The sequence below is a fragment of the Electrona antarctica genome (assembly GCF_951216825.1).
Source record: "Electrona antarctica genome assembly, contig: scaffold_266, whole genome shotgun sequence".
Lineage (NCBI taxonomy): Eukaryota > Metazoa > Chordata > Actinopteri > Myctophiformes > Myctophidae > Electrona > Electrona antarctica.
This window is the reverse complement of record NW_027638029.1, coordinates 47,501-65,000: the sequence shown is the minus strand read 5'-3', so window position 1 is coordinate 65,000 and position 17,500 is coordinate 47,501. Positions and strand designations below refer to the sequence as shown.

The window sequence follows — 17,500 nt, the reverse complement described above, 5'->3', positions numbered from 1 at the left end:
GTGTGTGTCTGTCCTGTGTGTGTCTGTCCTCTGTATCTCCAGACTGACTCCCAGTATGTGATGTAGCTAAAGCTTCTAATGTGTCCTCTCTGTCCTACAGACTGACTCCCAGTATGTGATGTAGCTAAAGCTTCTGTTTGTCCTCTCTGTCCTACAGACTGACTCCCAGTATGTGATGTAGCTAAAGCTTCTATTGTGTCCTCTGTCCTACAGACTGACTCCCAGTATGTGATGTAGCTAAAGCTTCTTTGTGTCTGTCTCCAGACTGACTCCCAGTATGTGATGTAGCTAAAGCTTCTAATGTGTCCTCTGTCTCCAGACTGACTCCCTGTATGTGATGTAGCTAAAGCTTCTGTCTGTCCTCTCTGTCCTACAGACTGACTCCCGGTATGTGATGTAGCTAAAGCTTCTGTCTGTCCTCTCTGTCCTACAGACTGACTCCCAGTATGTGATGTAGCTAAAGCTTCTTTGTGTCTGTCTCCAGACTGACTCCCAGTATGTGATGTAGCTAAAGCTTCTATTGTGTCCTCTCTGTCCTACAGACTGACTCCCAGTATGTGATGTAGCTAAAGCTTCTGTCTGTCCTCTCTGTCCTACAGACTGACTCCCAGTATGTGATGTAGCTAAAGCTTCTGTCTGTCCTCTCTGTCCTACAGACTGACTCCCAGTATGTGATGTAGCTAAAGCTTCTGTCTCTCCTCTCTGTCCTACAGACTGACTCCCAGTATGTGATGTAGCTAAAGCTTCTGTCTCTCCTCTCTGTCCTACAGACTGACTCCCGGTATGTGATGTAGCTAAAGCTTCTGTCTGTCCTCTCTGTCCTACAGACTGACTCCCAGTATGTGATGTAGCTAAAGCTTCTGTCTCTCCTCTCTGTCCTACAGACTGACTCCCGGTATGTGATGTAGCTAAAGCTTCTGTCTGTCCTCTCTGTCCTACAGACTGACTCCCAGTATGTGATGTAGCTAAAGCTTCTTTGTGTCTGTCTCCAGACTGACTCCCAGTATGTGATGTAGCTAAAGCTTCTATTGTGTCCTCTCTGTCCTACAGACTGACTCCCAGTATGTGATGTAGCTAAAGCTTCTTTGTGTCTGTCTCCAGACTGACTCCCAGTATGTGATGTAGCTAAAGCTTCTGTCTGTCCTCTCTGTCCTACAGACTGACTCCCAGTATGTGATGTAGCTAAAGCTTCTGTCTGTCCTCTCTGTCCTACAGACTGACTCCCAGTATGTGATGTAGCTAAAGCTTCTATTGTGTCCTCTGTCCTACAGACTGACTCCCAGTATGTGATGTAGCTAAAGCTTCTATTGTGTCCTCTGTCTCCAGACTGACTCCCAGTATGTGATGTAGCTAAAGCTTCTATTGTGTCCTCTCTGTCCTACAGACTGACTCCCAGTATGTGATGTAGCTAAAGCTTCTATTGTGTCCTCTCTGTCCTACAGACTGACTCCCAGTATGTGATGTAGCTAAAGCTTCTATTGTGTCCTCTCTGTCCTACAGACTGACTCCCAGTATGTGATGTAGCTAAAGCTTCTATTGTGTCCTCTCTGTCCTACAGACTGACTCCCAGTATGTGATGTAGCTAAAGCTTCTGTCTGTCCTCTCTGTCCTACAGACTGACTCCCTGTACGTGTCGAGCGTCGCAGACACAATAAGCAAGAAGTAAGTATTCCGTGTCATTTGTTCTGCCCCGAGGGTTCGAGTCTGTGTCTGCGTGTGTCTGTGTGTGTCTGTGTGTGTCTGTGTCTGTGTGTGTCTGTGTGTGTCTGCGTGTGTCTGTGTGTGTGTCTGTGTGTGTCTGTGTGTGTCTGCGTGTGTGTCTGTGTCTGCGTGTGTGTCTGTGTGTGTCTGTGTCTGTGTGTGTCTGTGTGTGTCTGTGTCTGTGTCTGTGTGTGTCTGTGTGTGTCTGTGTCTGTGTGTGTCTGTGTGTGTCTGTGTGTGTCTGTGTCTGTGTCTGTGTGTGTCTGTGTGTGTCTGTGTCTGCGTGTGTGTCTGTGTGTGTGTCTGTGTGTGTCTGCGTGTGTGTCTGTGTGTGTCTGTGTGTGTCTGCGTGTGTGTCTGTGTGTGTCTGTGTGTGTGTCTGTGTGTGTCTGTGTGTGTCTGTGTCTGTGTCTCTGTGTGTGTCTGTGTGTGTCTGTGTGTGTCTGTGTCTGTGTCTCTGTGTGTGTCTGTGTGTGTCTGTGTCTGTGTGTGTCTGTGTGTGTCTGTGTGTGTCTGTGTCTGTGTGTGTCTGTGTGTGTCTGTGTGTGTCTGTGTCTGTGTGTGTCTGTGTGTGTCTGTGTGTGTCTGTGTGTGTGTGTCTGTGTGTGTCTGTGTGTGTCTGTGTCTGTGTGTGTGTCTGTGTGTGTCTGTGTCTGTGTGTGTGTCTGTGTGTGTCTGTGTGTGTCTGTGTGTGTCTGTGTGTGTGTCTGTGTGTGTCTGTGTGTGTCTGTGTCTGTGTGTGTGTCTGTGTGTGTCTGTGTGTGTCTGTGTGTGTGTGTGTGTGTCTGTGTGTGTCTGTGTGTGTCTGTGTGTGTGTGTCTGTGTGTGTCTGTGTGTGTGTCTGTGTGTGTGTCTGTGTGTGTGTCTGTGTCTGTGTCTGTGTGTGTGTCTGTGTGTGTCTGTGTGTGTGTCTGCGTGTGTGTCTGTGTGTGTCTGTGTCAGGTTACGGCAGTGGAGGGACAACAAGTGCTACTCTGTTACAAGTAAAAGTCCGGAATTCAAAATGCACTTGAGTAAAAAAAGTAGAAAAGGTTTTGGCATGAAAATGTAATTATAGCACTAAAAGTACTATAATTGTGCAGAATGTCCCGTTTAAATTAAATTGAAATAGCAGATCTACAAGCTCACAATGTGTCACTTCGCAGGGCAATGTGAGCTTGTGGATCTGCCATTTTATTATCTGCCATTGTAGATCTGCTATTTTCAATAGTTTCTACACATTTTGAACTTGTGAAATGGGACATTCTGCAACATGAATACTTTTACTTTTAGTACTTTAAGTACATTTTGATGCCGATACATTTGCACTTTTACTCAAGTATATTTTCAATTCCGTACTTTTACTTGTAACGAACGTGTTGTAGTTCCCCCCCCCCCCCCCCAGAGGGAGGTGCAGTAATCCTGGGTGGTTGTGTTGTAGTTCCCCCCCCCCCCCCAGAGGGAGGTGCAGTAATCCTGGGTGGTTGTGTTGTAGTTCCCCCCCCCCCCCCAGAGGGAGGTGCAGTAATCCTGGGTGGTTGTGTTGTAGTTCCCCCCCCCCCCCCAGAGGGAGGTGCAGTAATCCTGGGTGGTTGTGTTGTAGTTCCCCCCCCCCCCCCCCCAGAGGGAGGTGCAGTAATCCTGGGTGGTTGTGTTGTAGTTCCCCCCCCCCCCCAGAGGGAGGTGCAGTAATCCTGGGTGGTTGTGTTGTAGTTCCCCCCCCCCCCCCCAGAGGGAGGTGCAGTAATCCTGGGTGGTTGTGTTGTAGTTCCCCCCCCCCCCCCCCCCAGAGGGAGGTGCAGTAATCCTGGGTGGTTGTGTTGTAGTCCCCCCCCCCCCCAGAGGGAGGTGCAGTAATCCTGGGTGGTTGTGTTGTAGTCCCCCCCCCCCCCCCCAGAGGGAGGTGCAGTAATCCTGGGTGGTTGTGTTGTAGTTCCCCCCCCCCCCCCCCCCCAGAGGGAGGTGCAGTAATCCTGGGTGGTTGTGTTGTAGTTCCCCCCCCCCCCCCCCCCCCCCAGAGGGAGGTGCAGTAATCCTGGGTGGTTGTGTTGTAGTCCCCCCCCCCCCCCCCCCCAGAGGGAGGTGCAGTAATCCTGGGTGGTTGTGTTGTAGTCCCCCCCCCCCCCCCCCCCAGAGGGAGGTGCAGTAATCCTGGGTGGTTGTGTTGTAGTCCCCCCCCCCCCCAGAGGGAGGTGCAGTAATCCTGGGTGGTTGTGTTTGTAGTTTCCCCAGGGAGGTGCTGTCGGGTCTGTTGGAGGTGGTCTCCCCGTCCCCTTATTTCTACCCCAACCTCACCAACCTGCCCGAGACCTTCGGAGACTCCAAGGACAGAGTCAAGTGAGTTGATTTGATTTGATTTGATTTGATTTGATTTGATTTGATTTGATTTGATTTGATTTGATTTTTAGAGCATACAGTACATGGACAACTGGCGGCCCTCAAGTGGGGGCCACATGCGGCCCCCACCTTCACTTAATGAGGCCCTCAGGTTAATATCAACTGTTGGCCCGGGGGCCACATGGGGCCCCCACCTTCACTTAATGAGGCCCTCAGGTTAATATCAACTGGTGGCCCGGGGGCCACATGCGGCCCCCACCTTCACTTAATGAGGCCCTCAGGTTAATATCAACTGGCGGCCCGGGGGCCACATGCGGCCCCCACCTTCACTTAATGAGGCCCTCAGGTTAATATCAACTGGCGGCCCGGGGGCCACATGCGGCCCCCACCTTCACTTAATGAGGCCCTCAGGTTAATATCAACTGGCGGCCCAGGGGCCACATGCGGCCCCCACCTTCACTTAATGAGGCCCTCAGGTTAATATCAACTGGTGGCCCCCAGGGGCCACATGGGGCCCCCACCTTCACTGTGTGTGTGTGTGTGTGTGTGTGTGTGTGTGTGTGTGTGTGTGTGTACAGGTGGAGAACCAAACAGAATCTGGACTACAGTTTCCTGATGCTCTACGTCCAGAACAAAGGACTGTACTATGTCCAGGTAGGATGGAAACCGTGGACTGGATTTATTATGTCCAGGTAGGATGGAAACCCTGGACTGGATTTATTATTTCCAGGAAGGCTGTAAACCGTGGACTGGATTTATTATGTCCAGGTAGGATGGAAACCGTGAACTGGACTTATTATGTCTGGAATGGATTTATGATTTTCAGGAAGGCTGTAAACCCTAGTTGAAACTAAACCGCTGTGTTCTCCGAGGCTAGTCCGTCCCTCCCTGACGTTTTAGTCTAGTTACAACTAGGCATGTAACGATACACTCAACTCACGATACGTATCACGATGTGAGGTTCACGATACGATTCTTCCCCCCAAGCTTTTTTCACAATTTTTATTTAACTACATTGCAAAAGTAGCATTACTTTTCATGTAAAATTACTTAATTTCTGTGCAACAACTGTAAACATGCTTTCATGTTTAAACCTAGCTCGAGTTAACATTTCTTCTTTTCTTTGATGGCATCTTAAGATAGATGTAGACCTATTTGACAGTGTAGACACATCTTAGGATAGATGTAGACCTATTTGACAGCAGAAACATCTTAGGATAGATGTAGACCCATTTGACAGCAGAAACATCTTAGGATAGATGTAGACCTATTTGACAGCAGAAACATCTTAGGATAGATGTAGACCTATTTGACAGTGTAGACACATCTTAGGATAGATGTAGACCTATTTGACAGTGCAGAAACATTTTAGGATAGATGTAGACCTATTTGACAGCAGAAACATCTTAGGATAGATGTAGACCTATTTGACAGTGCAGAAACATCTTAGGATAGATGTAGACCTATTTGACAGTGCATAAACATAATTGCCTTCCTTGATGTATTAATGAGCATCAATAACGACCATCACCTGTGTCACAGACACATACAGCTCCCCTCTGCAGGCCTCTACTACTGAAAGTGACTGCATGGAGTCTGTCTCATTTCTCTCCAAAAGCACGTGAATATGATGGAATATGATTACAGCTCAGATTTCATATCACGCACTAGCCCCACAAAAAAACAAAAAAACAAAACGATATAAATTTGTAATGAATCGATACATATAGTTAGAGTGGTAACTATCTAGTTTAGTCTAGTTAGAGTGGTAACTATAGTTTAGTCTAGTTAGAGTGGTAACTATAGTTTAGTCTAGTTAGAGTGGTAACTATCTAGTTTAGTCTAGTTAGAGTGGTAACTATCTAGTTTAGTTTGGTTAGAGTGGTAACTATAGTTTAGTCTGGTTAGAGTGGTAACTATAGTTTAGTCTAGTTAGAGTGGTAACTATAGTTTAGTCTAGTTAGAGTGGTAACTATAGTTTAGTCTAGTTAGAGTGGTAACTATCTAGTTTAGTCTAGTTAGAGTGGTAACTATAGTTTAGTCTAGTTAGAGTGGTAACTATAGTTTAGTCTAGTTAGAGTGGTAACTATAGGTTAGTCTGGTTAGAGTGGTAACTATAGTTTAGTCTAGTTAGAGTGGTAACTATCTAGTTTAGTCTGGTTAGAGTGGTAACTATAGTTTAGTCTAGTTAGAGTGGTAACTATAGTTTAGTCTAGTTAGAGTGGTAACTATAGTTTAGTCTAGTTAGAGTGGTAACTATAGTTTAGTCTAGTTAGAGTGGTAACTATAGTTTAGTCTGGTTAGAGTGGTAACTATAGTTTAGTCTAGTTAGAGTGGTAACTATAGTTTAGTCTGGTTAGAGTGGTAACTATAGTTTAGTCTAGTTAGAGTGGTAACTATCTAGTTTAGTCTAGTTAGAGTGGTAACTATAGTTTAGTCTGGTTAGAGTGGTAACTATAGTTTAGTCTAGTTAGAGTGGTAACTATAGTTTAGTCTAGTTAGAGTGGTAACTATAGTTTAGTCTGGTTAGAGTGGTAACTATAGTTTAGTCTAGTTAGAGTGGTAAGTGGTAACTATCGGCAACACACTACTGTTCTCGGTCCGAGATATGTTTGCCAGCAAAGTGAAGCTGCTTTTTGTTACTACAATATATTTATATACTTTGGCCCTAGTACACAAGAAAAATCCATCCAAAACAAACGCACGCACGCACACAGAGAGACACACACGCACACACATGCGTGCAGACTTGGAACCTAGGTTTGGAGCGCGAGCGTCATCACTGGTCGTATTGTTTTGCCAGTGACAATGAACTCGAACTTCCTTATGGAAGGTGACACCGCACTTAGTGAATAGAAAGGTGTGTGTGTGTGTGTGTGTGTGTGTGTGTGTGTGTGTGTGTGTGTGTGTGTGTGTGTGTGTGTGTGTGTGTGTGTGTGTGTGTGTGTGTGTGTGTGTGTGTGTGTGTGTGTGTGTGTGTGTGTGTGTGTGTGTGTGTGTGTGTGTGTGTGTGTGTGTGTGTGTGTGTGTGTGTGTGTGTGTGTGTGCGTGTGCATGGAGCTTTTTGTAAACATGAGATGTTTTTTAGCTTCAGGCTTAGGCGAGACTTTAGTTGCTAATTATTCATCTGTCCTTTTAAACTCCAATATGGTATAGGGTGCTGGGAGTCTGGTCCTGGGCCTGGTGAGAGCAGGACTCTGGTGCAACGCACAGGTCCTGGGCCTGGTGAGAGCAGGACTCTGGTGCAACGCACAGGTCCTGGGCCTGGTGAGAGCAGGAGTGGACCTGGTGAGACGTAGGAGGGGCCCGGACAGTAGTCAACCCACAGAGCCTAGTCCTTCCATGCGCCAGAAGCGTACCTCCCAGCCCTGGCAGAGTAGTTCTGGAGTGGTTCCAACGGATTGTGTGGCCCTGGTCTTTCCCTAGTGGTTCTGATCGAGGGTAGCTACTGGGACGTAAGTCGGGATTTGATCAACCCTGACTGGGTCGCCTGAGTGAGGGGTATGATGTTGGTAGACCCGAAACCCTGATGACCTCAGGATACATCACTGAGGATACGTCCCAGGTGATGACCTCAGGATACATCACTGAGGATACGTCCCAGGTGCAGCCATGACCTCAGGATACATCACTGAGGATACGTCCCAGGTGCAGCCATGACCTCAGGATACATCACTGAGGATACGTCCCAGGTGCAGCCATGACCTCAGGATACATCACTGAGGATACGTCCCAGGTGCATCCATGACCTCAGGATACATCACTGAGGATACGTCCCAGGTGCAGCCATGACCTCAGGATACATCACTGAGGATACGTCCCAGGTGCAGCCATGACCTCAGGATACATCACTGAGGATACGTCCCAGGTGCAGCCATGACCTCAGGATACATCACTGAGGATACGTCCCAGGTGATGACCTCAGGATACATCACTGAGGATACGTCCCAGGTGATGACCTCAGGATACATCACTGAGGATACGTCCCAGGTGCAGCCATGACCTCAGGATACATCACTGAGGATACGTCCCAGGTGATGACCTCAGGATACATCACTGAGGATACGTCCCAGGTGATGACCTCAGGATACATCACTGAGGATACGTCCCAGGTGATGACCTCAGGATACATCACTGAGGATACGTCCCAGGTGATGACCTCAGGATACATCACTGAGGATACGTCCCAGGTGATGACCTCAGGATACATCACTGAGGATACGTCCCAGGTGATGACCGCAGGATACATCACTGAGGATACGTCCCAGGTGATGACCTCAGGATACATCACTGAGGATACGTCCCAGGTGATGACCTCAGGATACATCACTGAGGATACGTCCCAGGTCATGACCTCAGGATACATCACTGAGGATACGTCCCAGGTGATGACCTCAGGATACATCACTGAGGATACGTCCCAGGTGATGACCTCAGGATACATCACTGAGGATACGTCCCATGTGATGACCTCAGGATACATCACTGAGGATACGTCCCAGGTGATGACCTCAGGATACATCACTGAGGATACGTCCCAGGTGATGACCTCAGGATACATCACTGAGGATACGTCCCAGGTGATGACCTCAGGATACATCACTGAGGATACGTCCCAGGTGATGACCTCAGGATACATCACTGAGGATACGTCCCAGGTGATGACCTCAGGATACATCACTGAGGATACGTCCCAGGTGATGACCTCAGGATACATCACTGAGGATACGTCCCAGGTGCATCATGGGATACATCACTGAGGATACGTCCCAGGTGCATCATGGGATACATCACTGAGGATACGTCCCAGGTGCATCATGGGATACATCACTGAGGATACGTCCCAGGTGCATCATGGGATACATCACTGAGGATACGTCCCAGGTGCATCATGGGATACATCACTGAGGATACGTCCCAGGTGCAGCCATGGTGAGGATACGTCCCAGGTGCATCATGGGATACATCACTGAGGATACGTCCCAGGTGCATCATGGGATACATCACTGAGGATACGTCCCAGGTGCAGCCATGGTGAGGATACGTCCCAGGTGCATCATGGGATACATCACTGAGGATACGTCCCAGGTGCAGCCATGGTGAGGATACGTCCCAGGTGCATCACTGAGGATACGTCCCAGGTGCATCATGGGATACATCACTGAGGATACGTCCCAGGTGCAGCCATGACCTCAGGATACATCACGTCCCAGGTGCATCACTGAGGAGACGTCCCAGGTGCATCATGGGATACATCACTGAGGATACGTCCCAGGTGCATCATGGGATACGTCCCAGGTGCATCATGGGATACATCACTGAGGATACGTCCCAGGTGCATCATGGGATACGTCCCAGGTGCATCATGGGATACGTCCCAGGTGCATCATGGGATACGTCCCAGGTGCAGCCATGGGATACGTCCCAGGTGCATCATGGGATACGTCCCAGGTGCAGCCATGGGATACGTCCCAGGTGCAGCCATGGGATACGTCCCAGGTGCAGCCATGGGATACGTCCCAGGTGCAGCCATGGGATACGTCCCAGGTGCATCATGGGATACGTCCCATGTGCATCATGGGATACGTCCCAGGTGCATCATGGGATACGTCCCAGGTGCATCATGGGATACGTCCCAGGTGCATCATGGGATACGTCCCAGGTGCATCATGGGATACGTCCCAGGTGCATCATGGGATACGTCCCAGGTGCAGCCATGGGATACGTCCCAGGTGCAGCCATGGGATACGTCCCAGGTGCAGCCATGGGATACGTCCCAGGTGCATCATGGGATACGTCCCAGGTGCAGCCATGGGATACGTCCCAGGTGCAGCCATGGGATACGTCCCAGGTGCATCATCACGCCGATCTGTATTTAACCTCGTAGTGCCGCACTACGAGGTTGTAGGTCTGCTATTTTTCAAATCAATTAAATTCGTTGTTTACCACTAAATGAACTGTGTTGTTTGTCTAAACATTCTATATCTCAGCTAGAAGATGACATCGTGGCGAAGGCGGATTACTTCAGCACCATGACGAACTACGTTACCCAGCATGCCTCTGGGCCCTGGCTCTTCCTGGAGTTCTCCCAGCTTGGATTCATAGGTGAGCAGTGAACGCACGCATGCACGCACGCACGCACGCACGCACGCACGCACAATTTGAACCCTGATGCCTGTCAGTCACAATGTGGGACAGACAGGGTCTCAGTTTGAACTCTGATGCCTGTCAGTCACAATGTGGGACAGACAGGGTCTCAATTTGTGGGACACCTGAAATGTCTTGGAAATGAGGGACTGTCCCACGCGAAGGGGGACACCAGGTCACCCTAACAGGAAGGGGGACACCAGGTCACCCTAACAGGAAGGGGGACACCAGGTCACCCTAACAGGAAGGGTCCACCAGGTCACCCTAACAGGAAGGGGGACACCAGGTCACCCTAACAGGACGGGTCCACCAGGTCACCCTAACAGGAAGGGGGACACCAGGTCACCCTAACAGGAAGGGGGACACCAGGTCACCCTAACAGGAAGGGGGACACCAGGTCACCCTAACAGGAAGGGTCCACCAGGTCACCCTAACAGGAAGGGGGACACCAGGTCACCCTAACAGGAAGGGTCCACCAGGTCACCCTAACAGGAAGGGGGACACCAGGTCACCCTAACAGGAAGGGGGACACCAGGTCACCCTAACAGGAAGGGGTCCACCAGGTCACCCTAACAGGAAGGGGGACACCAGGTCACCCTAACAGGAAGGGGGACACCAGGTCACCCTAACAGGAAGGGGGACACCAGGTCACCCTAACAGGAAGGGGGACACCAGGTCACCCTAACAGGAAGGGGGACACCAGGTCACCCTAACAGGAAATGTCTTGTGGTTAAAATTCTATATGTGTGCAGTGTTGTTTTCGTCGACTAAAACTATGACGTAAAAATGTTCGTCGACTACCTTTTTTCACTGACAAAAACTACATAAAAACTAAATTAAAAACTAAGCCATGATGACTAAAACTATGACTAAATATACTGTCGATTTTGTCAACAAATAAAAACTAGACTAAAATGTCAGGAAGGGACTAGTGGACAAGAGATCCACTAGGAAGGGGCTAGTGGACAAGAGATCCAGTATAAATGTTAGGAAGGGGCTAGTGGACAAGAGATCCAGTATAAATGTTAGGAAGGGGCTAGTGGACAAGAGATCCACTAGGAAGGGGCTAGTGGACAAGAGATCCAGTATAAGTCTTTTTACAATTGGTTGCATGCTGAAAATAGCAGATCTACAAGACCACAATCAATCGATCAAGCCATAATGCTCTGTGCATCTTTGACGGCACAGAGCCGACGATGTGGAGCCCATTCTATGTGTCCTCCCCAACACAGGGAAGGTATTCTATGTGTCCTCCCCAACACAGGGAAGGTGTTCTATGTTAAAACATTCTGTCCTCCCCAACACAGGGAAGGTGTTCTATGTTAAAACATTCTATGTGTCCTCCCCAACACAGGGAAGGTGTTTTATGTTAAAACATTCTGTGTCCTCTCCAACACAGGGAAGGTATTATATGTTAAAACATTCTGTGTCCTCCCCAACACAGGGAAGGTGTTCTATGTTAAAACATTCTATGTGTCCTCCCCAACACAGGGAAGGTGTTCTATGTTAAAACATTCTGTCCTCATATAATGTTTTAACATAGAACACCTTCCCTGTTCTATGTTAAAACATTATGTGTCCTCCCCAACACAGGGAAGGTGTTCTATGTTAAAACATTCCATGTGTCCTCCCCAACACAGGGAAGGTGTTCTATGTTAAAACATTCCATGTGTCCTCCCCAACACAGGGAAGGTGTTCTATGTTAAAACATCCTATGTGTCCTCCCCAACACAGGGAAGGTGTTCTATGTTAAAACATTCCATGTGTCCTCCCCACCACAGGGAAGGTGTTTCGAACCCGTGACCTCCCCATGGTGGCTCAGTTCTTCCTGATGTTCCACAGAGACAAGCCCATTGATTGGCTGCTGGACCACATCCTGTGGGTGAAGGCCTGCAACCCCGAGAAGGACGCGGTGAGTGTCCGTCCCGTCCCCCCCCCCGTCCCACCCCCCCCCCGCCCCGCTCCCCCCCCCCCCCCCCCCCCCCCCGTCACGTCACGTCCCCCGTCCCGTCCCCGTCCGTCCGTCCCGTCCCTCGTCCCGTCCCCCCCCGTCCCCCCCGTCCCCCGTCCCGTCCCCGTCCGTCCCCCCCGTCCCCCGTCCCGTCTAAGGGAGATGAACTTCTCACCCTATCTCTAAGGGAGGTGAACTTCTCACCCTATCTCTAAGGGAGGTGAACTTCTCACCCTATCTCTAAGGGAGGTGAACTTCTCACCCTATATCTCTAAGGGAGGTGAACTTCTCACCCTATCTCTAAGGGAGGTGAACTTCTCACCCTATCTCTAAGGGAGGTGAACTTCTCACCCTATCTCTAAGGGAGGTGAACTTCTCACCCTATCTCTAAGGGAGGTGAACTTCTCACCCTATCTCTCTAAGGGAGGTGAACTTCTCACCCTATCTCTAAGGGAGGTGAACTTCTCACCCTATCTCTCTAAGGGAGGTGAACTTCTCACCTTATCTCTCTAAGGGAGGTGAACTTCTCACCTTATCTCTCTAAGGGAGGTGAACTTCTCACCCTATCTCTAAGGGAGGTGAACTTCTCACCCTATCTCTAAGGGAGATGAACTTCTCACCCTATCTCTCTAAGGGAGGTGAACTTCTCACCCTATCTCTAAGGGAGGTGAACTTCTCACCCTATCTCTAAGGGAGGTGAACTTCTCACCCTATCTCTAAGGGAGGTGAACTTCTCACCCTATCTCTCTAAGGGAGGTGAACTTCTCACCCTATCTCTCTAAGGGAGGTGAACTTCTCACCCCATCTCTAAGGGAGGTGAACTTCTCACCCTATCTCTCTAAGGGAGGTGAACTTCTCACCCTATATCTCTAAGGGAGGTGAACTTCTCACCCTATATCTCTAAGGGAGGTGAACTTCTCACCATATCTCTAAGGGAGGTGAACTTCTCACCCTATCTCTAAGGGAGATGAACTTCTCACCCTATCTCTAAGGGAGGTGAACTTCTCACCCTATATCTCTAAGGGAGGTGAACTTCTCACCCTATCTCTAAGGGAGGTGAACTTCTCACCCCCATGGCTTAACCCCTAGATTGAAAGATGCAGTGAGTCCCCCCCCCCCCCCACCACCAATGAGAAGGCCCGGCTCAAACGGAAGGAATAATAATGCTGTTTCCAAATATGGTCTTTCCTGTAGAAAGACTGCACCAATCAGAAGGCCCGTCTCAAACTGCGCTACAAGCCGTCCCTGTTCCAACACGTGGGTCTCCACTCCTCCCTGGCTGGCAAGGTGCAGCCTCTCAAGGTACAGTACGCATCCTTAGGGTACAGTACGCGCATCCTCGCTTCCTTTCCTTCAGGGCGGGAACCCCTTTTGGTGTTTCAAGCATTTATCTATTGAAAAATAGCAGACCTACAAGCTCGTAGCGCGGCACCGAGTGCCTTGTAGCTCGTAGTGCGGCACCGAGTGCCTTGTAGGTCGTAGTGCGGCACCGAGTGCCTTGTAGCTCGTAGCGCGGCACCGAGTGCCTTGTAGCTCGTAGCGCGGCACCGAGTGCCTTGTAGCTCGTAGCGCGGCACCGAGTGCCTTGTAGCTCGTAGCGCGGCACCGAGTGCCTTGTAGCTCGTAGCGCGGCACCGAGTGCCTTGTAGCTCGTAGCGCGGCACCGAGTGCCTTGTAGCTCGTAGCGCGGCACCGAGTGCCTTGTAGCTCGTAGCGCGGCACCGAGTGCCTTGTAGCTCGTAGCGCGGCACCGAGTGCCTTGTAGCTCGTAGCGCGGCACCGAGTGCCTTGTAGCTCGTAGCGCGGCACCGAGTGCCTTGTAGCTCGTAGCGCGGCACCGAGTGCCTTGTAGGTCGTAGCGCGGCACCGAGTGCCTTGTAGGTCGTAGCGCGGCACCGAGTGCCTTGTAGGTCTGCTATTTTTGAAAAACCGTGAAAATGTGGTGCAAATCTTTGAATACATATTCTTTCACAGCGAACGTTTTAACTCAAACCTTTGCTTCTGCTGGTCCCTGGAACAACATATTTTCAGATGGGGGTCGGTGGCCAATTACATATCATTTTTGAGGTCCTTGACATGAAATATTGAGCACCACTGATATAGAAACATGACAGAAAACTGTCAGGATTTATTTAATTTCGACATCAGGCCTAAAATGGGTTAAAGTTGTAGGAAATCCTTCCCATTAATATAGTGGTTGTAAAGGTATTAACTGATTGCCTGTGAGTCCCGTGGTGGGAGTTCTGGCACGCACGCACGCACGCACGCACGCACGCACGCACGCACGCACGCACGCACGCACGCACGCACGCACACACCAGTGTTGATTTTGTCGACTAATACCATGACAAAAATGTCCGTCGACTCCCTTTTTTCACTGACGAAACCTAAATGAAAACCAAGCTATGATGACTAAAACTAAGACTAAAACTAAGACTAAATATACTGACAAGTTCGTTAACAAATAAAATCTAGACTAAAATGTCTTTTTACACTTTGTTTGCATATAGCAGATCTGTGATCTTGTAGATCAGCTATTTTCAGCAAGTGTAAAACCAGTCATTACGACGGCATCAAGGCCCACCAAAATACATTTTAGACTAAAATATTATGATATCTAGTCGATTGAAACTAGACTAATACTATAACATTCCAGGTGACTAAAACTAAATGAAAACTATTCAAGAGACTCTTTCCGTGCGTGCGTGTGTGTGTGTCTCTGTGTGTGTGTGTGTCTCTGTGTGTGTGTGTGTCTCTGTGTGTGTGTGTGTCTCTGTGCGTGTGTGTGTGTGTGTCTCTGTGTGTGTGTGTGTGTGTCTCTGTGTGTGTGTGTGTCTCTGTGCGTGTGTGTGTCTCTGTGCGTGTGTGTGTGTGTCTCTGTGCGTGTGTGTGTGTCTCTGTGTGTGTGTGTGTGTCTCTGTGCGTGTGTGTGTCTCTGTGCGTGTGTGTGTGTGTCTCTGTGTGTGTGTGTGTCTCTGTGCGTGTGTGTGTGTGTGTCTCTGTGCGTGTGTGTGTGTCTCTGTGTGTGTGTGTGTCTCTGTGCGTGTGTGTGTCTCTGTGCGTGTGTGTGTGTGTCTCTGTGCGTGTGTGTGTGTGTCTCTGTGTGTGTGTGTGTCTCTTTCCGTGCATGTGTGTGTCTCTGTGCGTGTGTGTTTGTTTCTCTGTGCGTGTGTGTGTGTCTCTGTGCGTGTGTGTGTGTGTCTCTGTGCGTGTGTGTGTGTCTCTGTGCGTGTGTGTGTGTGTCTCTGTGTGTGTGTGTGTCTCTTTCCGTGCATGTGTGTGTCTCTGTGCGTGCGTGTGTGTGTGTGTGTCTCTGTGTGTGTGTGTGTGTGTGTGTCTCTTTCTGTGCATGTGTGTGTCTCTGTGCGTGCGTGTGTGTGTGTCTCTGTGCGTGCGTGTGTCTCTGTGCGTGCGTGTGTGTGTGTCTCTGTGCGTGCGTGTGTGTGTGTCTCTGTGCGTGCGTGTGTGTGTGTCTCTGTGCGTGCGTGTGTGTGTGTCTCTGTGCGTGCGTGTGTGTGTGTCTCTGTGCGTGCGTGTGTGTGTGTCTCTGTGCGTGCGTGTGTGTGTGTCTCTTTCCGTGCGTGTGTGTGTGTCTCTGTGCGTGCGTGTGTCTCTGTGCGTGCGTGTGTGTCTGTGTGCGTGCGTGCGTGTGTGATTCTTTCCGTGCGTGTGTGTCTCTGTGCGTGCGTGTGTGTCTCTGTGCGTGCGTGTGTGTCTCTGTGCGTGCGTGTGTGTCTCTGTGCGCGCGTGTGTCCCTCCCAGGACAAGGACTTTGGGAAGCAGAGCCTGTTCCAGCCGCACCCCAACAACCCCACGGCCCAGCTGGACAGCACCATGACCCACTACCTCCAACACAGCCTGGACCGAGCCTACCGAGGACTGGACTTCTACTGGGCTCTGAGTCCCCTGAGGGGAGACCACCTGCTGGTCCGGTTCACCCAGCCCGCGCACGTTACTGGGTCAGTGCACGCACGGGTCAAGGACCCCCACATTGACACTCATCAGCCCCGCGGACCCCCATTAGAAAAGATATGCCAGGGACCCCCATTAGAGAAGATATGCCAGGGACCCCCATTAGAACAGATATGCCAGGGACCCCCCATTAGAAAATACATGCCAGGGACCCCCCATTAGAGAAGACATGCCAGGGACCCCCCATTAGAGAAGACATGCCAGGGACCCCCCATTAGAGAAGACATGCCAGGGACCCCCATTAGAGAAGACATGCCAGGGACCCCCCATTAGAGAAGACATGCCAGGGACCCCCCATTAGAGAAGACATGCCAGGGACCCCCCATTAGAGAAGACATGCCAGGGACCCCCCATTAGAGAAGACATGCCAGGGACCCCCCATTAGAGAAGACATGCCAGGGACCCCCCATTAGAGAAGACATGCCAGGGACCCCCCATTAGAGAAGACATGCCAGGGACCCCCCATGACAGAAGATTTATACGGCTCTAGCAGAGATTCTCAACCCGTTTAATTTCAAGGACCCCCAGTTTGACATGCATTAGTCTACGGACCCCTTATGGGTCTGTAACTCTGAGAGTGTCATTTGTACACTATCAATAGTTAAATTAACATAGATTTTACAATATAAATTGGGGGTCCCAGAGATAGAAATACCACTTTAATTGCCCGGAACTATTTAATCCATTACATTCATGCACCCAGTCGATTTATAAACACGGACGCCTTTTCCGGACGGACCGGCCGGAAGTTCATGATGTTGTGTAGCAGCTAACAATAGCCACAGCACTTTAGAATCGATCGACAACAACGGGAGACAAGAATAAATCTATCGAGACTAGCGACTGGACCGCGGAGCGCCGTCTAACACAGGATCTTTTTTCAGAAAAAGACGGGATGATTTAGATCGCGATTTATGAACGTTTTACGATTTTCGTTTTCATCAGCTAAACAGAGGAGGGAGTTTTTTGATGACGTCTCAGTCTTGCGCGTCACCGAGGAGAGCCCAGCAGGCGCGCCTGGGCTATACAGCCAGGCGATCTGTTCTCGTATCAATAAACTTCGTCTTTAGGACAATACTTCGTCCTGAGCGTCGGGCGTTACTAATAGAAAGGACAAAGAACTTCGTCCTGGGCGATTAATCTGTTAAATGGGGGTCTGTAGACTAATAGCTTATGCATGTCAAACTGGGGGTCCTTGAAATTAAACGGGTTGAGAATCACTGCTAGAGCCGTCAAAATCTTCTCTTATGGGGTCCCTGGCATGTCTTTTCAAACGGGGGTCCGCGGGGCTGATGAGTGTCAATTTGGGGGTCCTTGACATGAAAACGTTCGGGGACCGCTGCTCTAAGGAAGGGGTGAGAAGTTATTTTCACCAAGGGTCCAAAATGAGAAACATAAGACATGGTGGAGGGC

General features: G+C 49.8%; 1 protein-coding gene across 1 annotated transcript in view; it reads left to right on the top strand.

The window, feature by feature from the left end:
- Nucleotides 1-17,500, top strand: part of LOC306918448 (alpha-1,3-mannosyl-glycoprotein 4-beta-N-acetylglucosaminyltransferase B-like) — an 88,649-nt gene that overhangs the window by 48,051 nt on the left and 23,098 nt on the right. Inside the window, exons 5-11 of the mRNA XM_079531349.1 lie at nucleotides 1,616-1,662; nucleotides 3,904-4,017; nucleotides 4,596-4,671; nucleotides 10,008-10,122; nucleotides 11,946-12,076; nucleotides 13,310-13,417; nucleotides 15,878-16,074. Coding sequence (XP_079387475.1) covers nucleotides 1,616-1,662; nucleotides 3,904-4,017; nucleotides 4,596-4,671; nucleotides 10,008-10,122; nucleotides 11,946-12,076; nucleotides 13,310-13,417; nucleotides 15,878-16,074 — 788 coding nt within the window. The remainder of the gene's footprint in view (nucleotides 1-1,615; nucleotides 1,663-3,903; nucleotides 4,018-4,595; nucleotides 4,672-10,007; nucleotides 10,123-11,945; nucleotides 12,077-13,309; nucleotides 13,418-15,877; nucleotides 16,075-17,500) is intronic.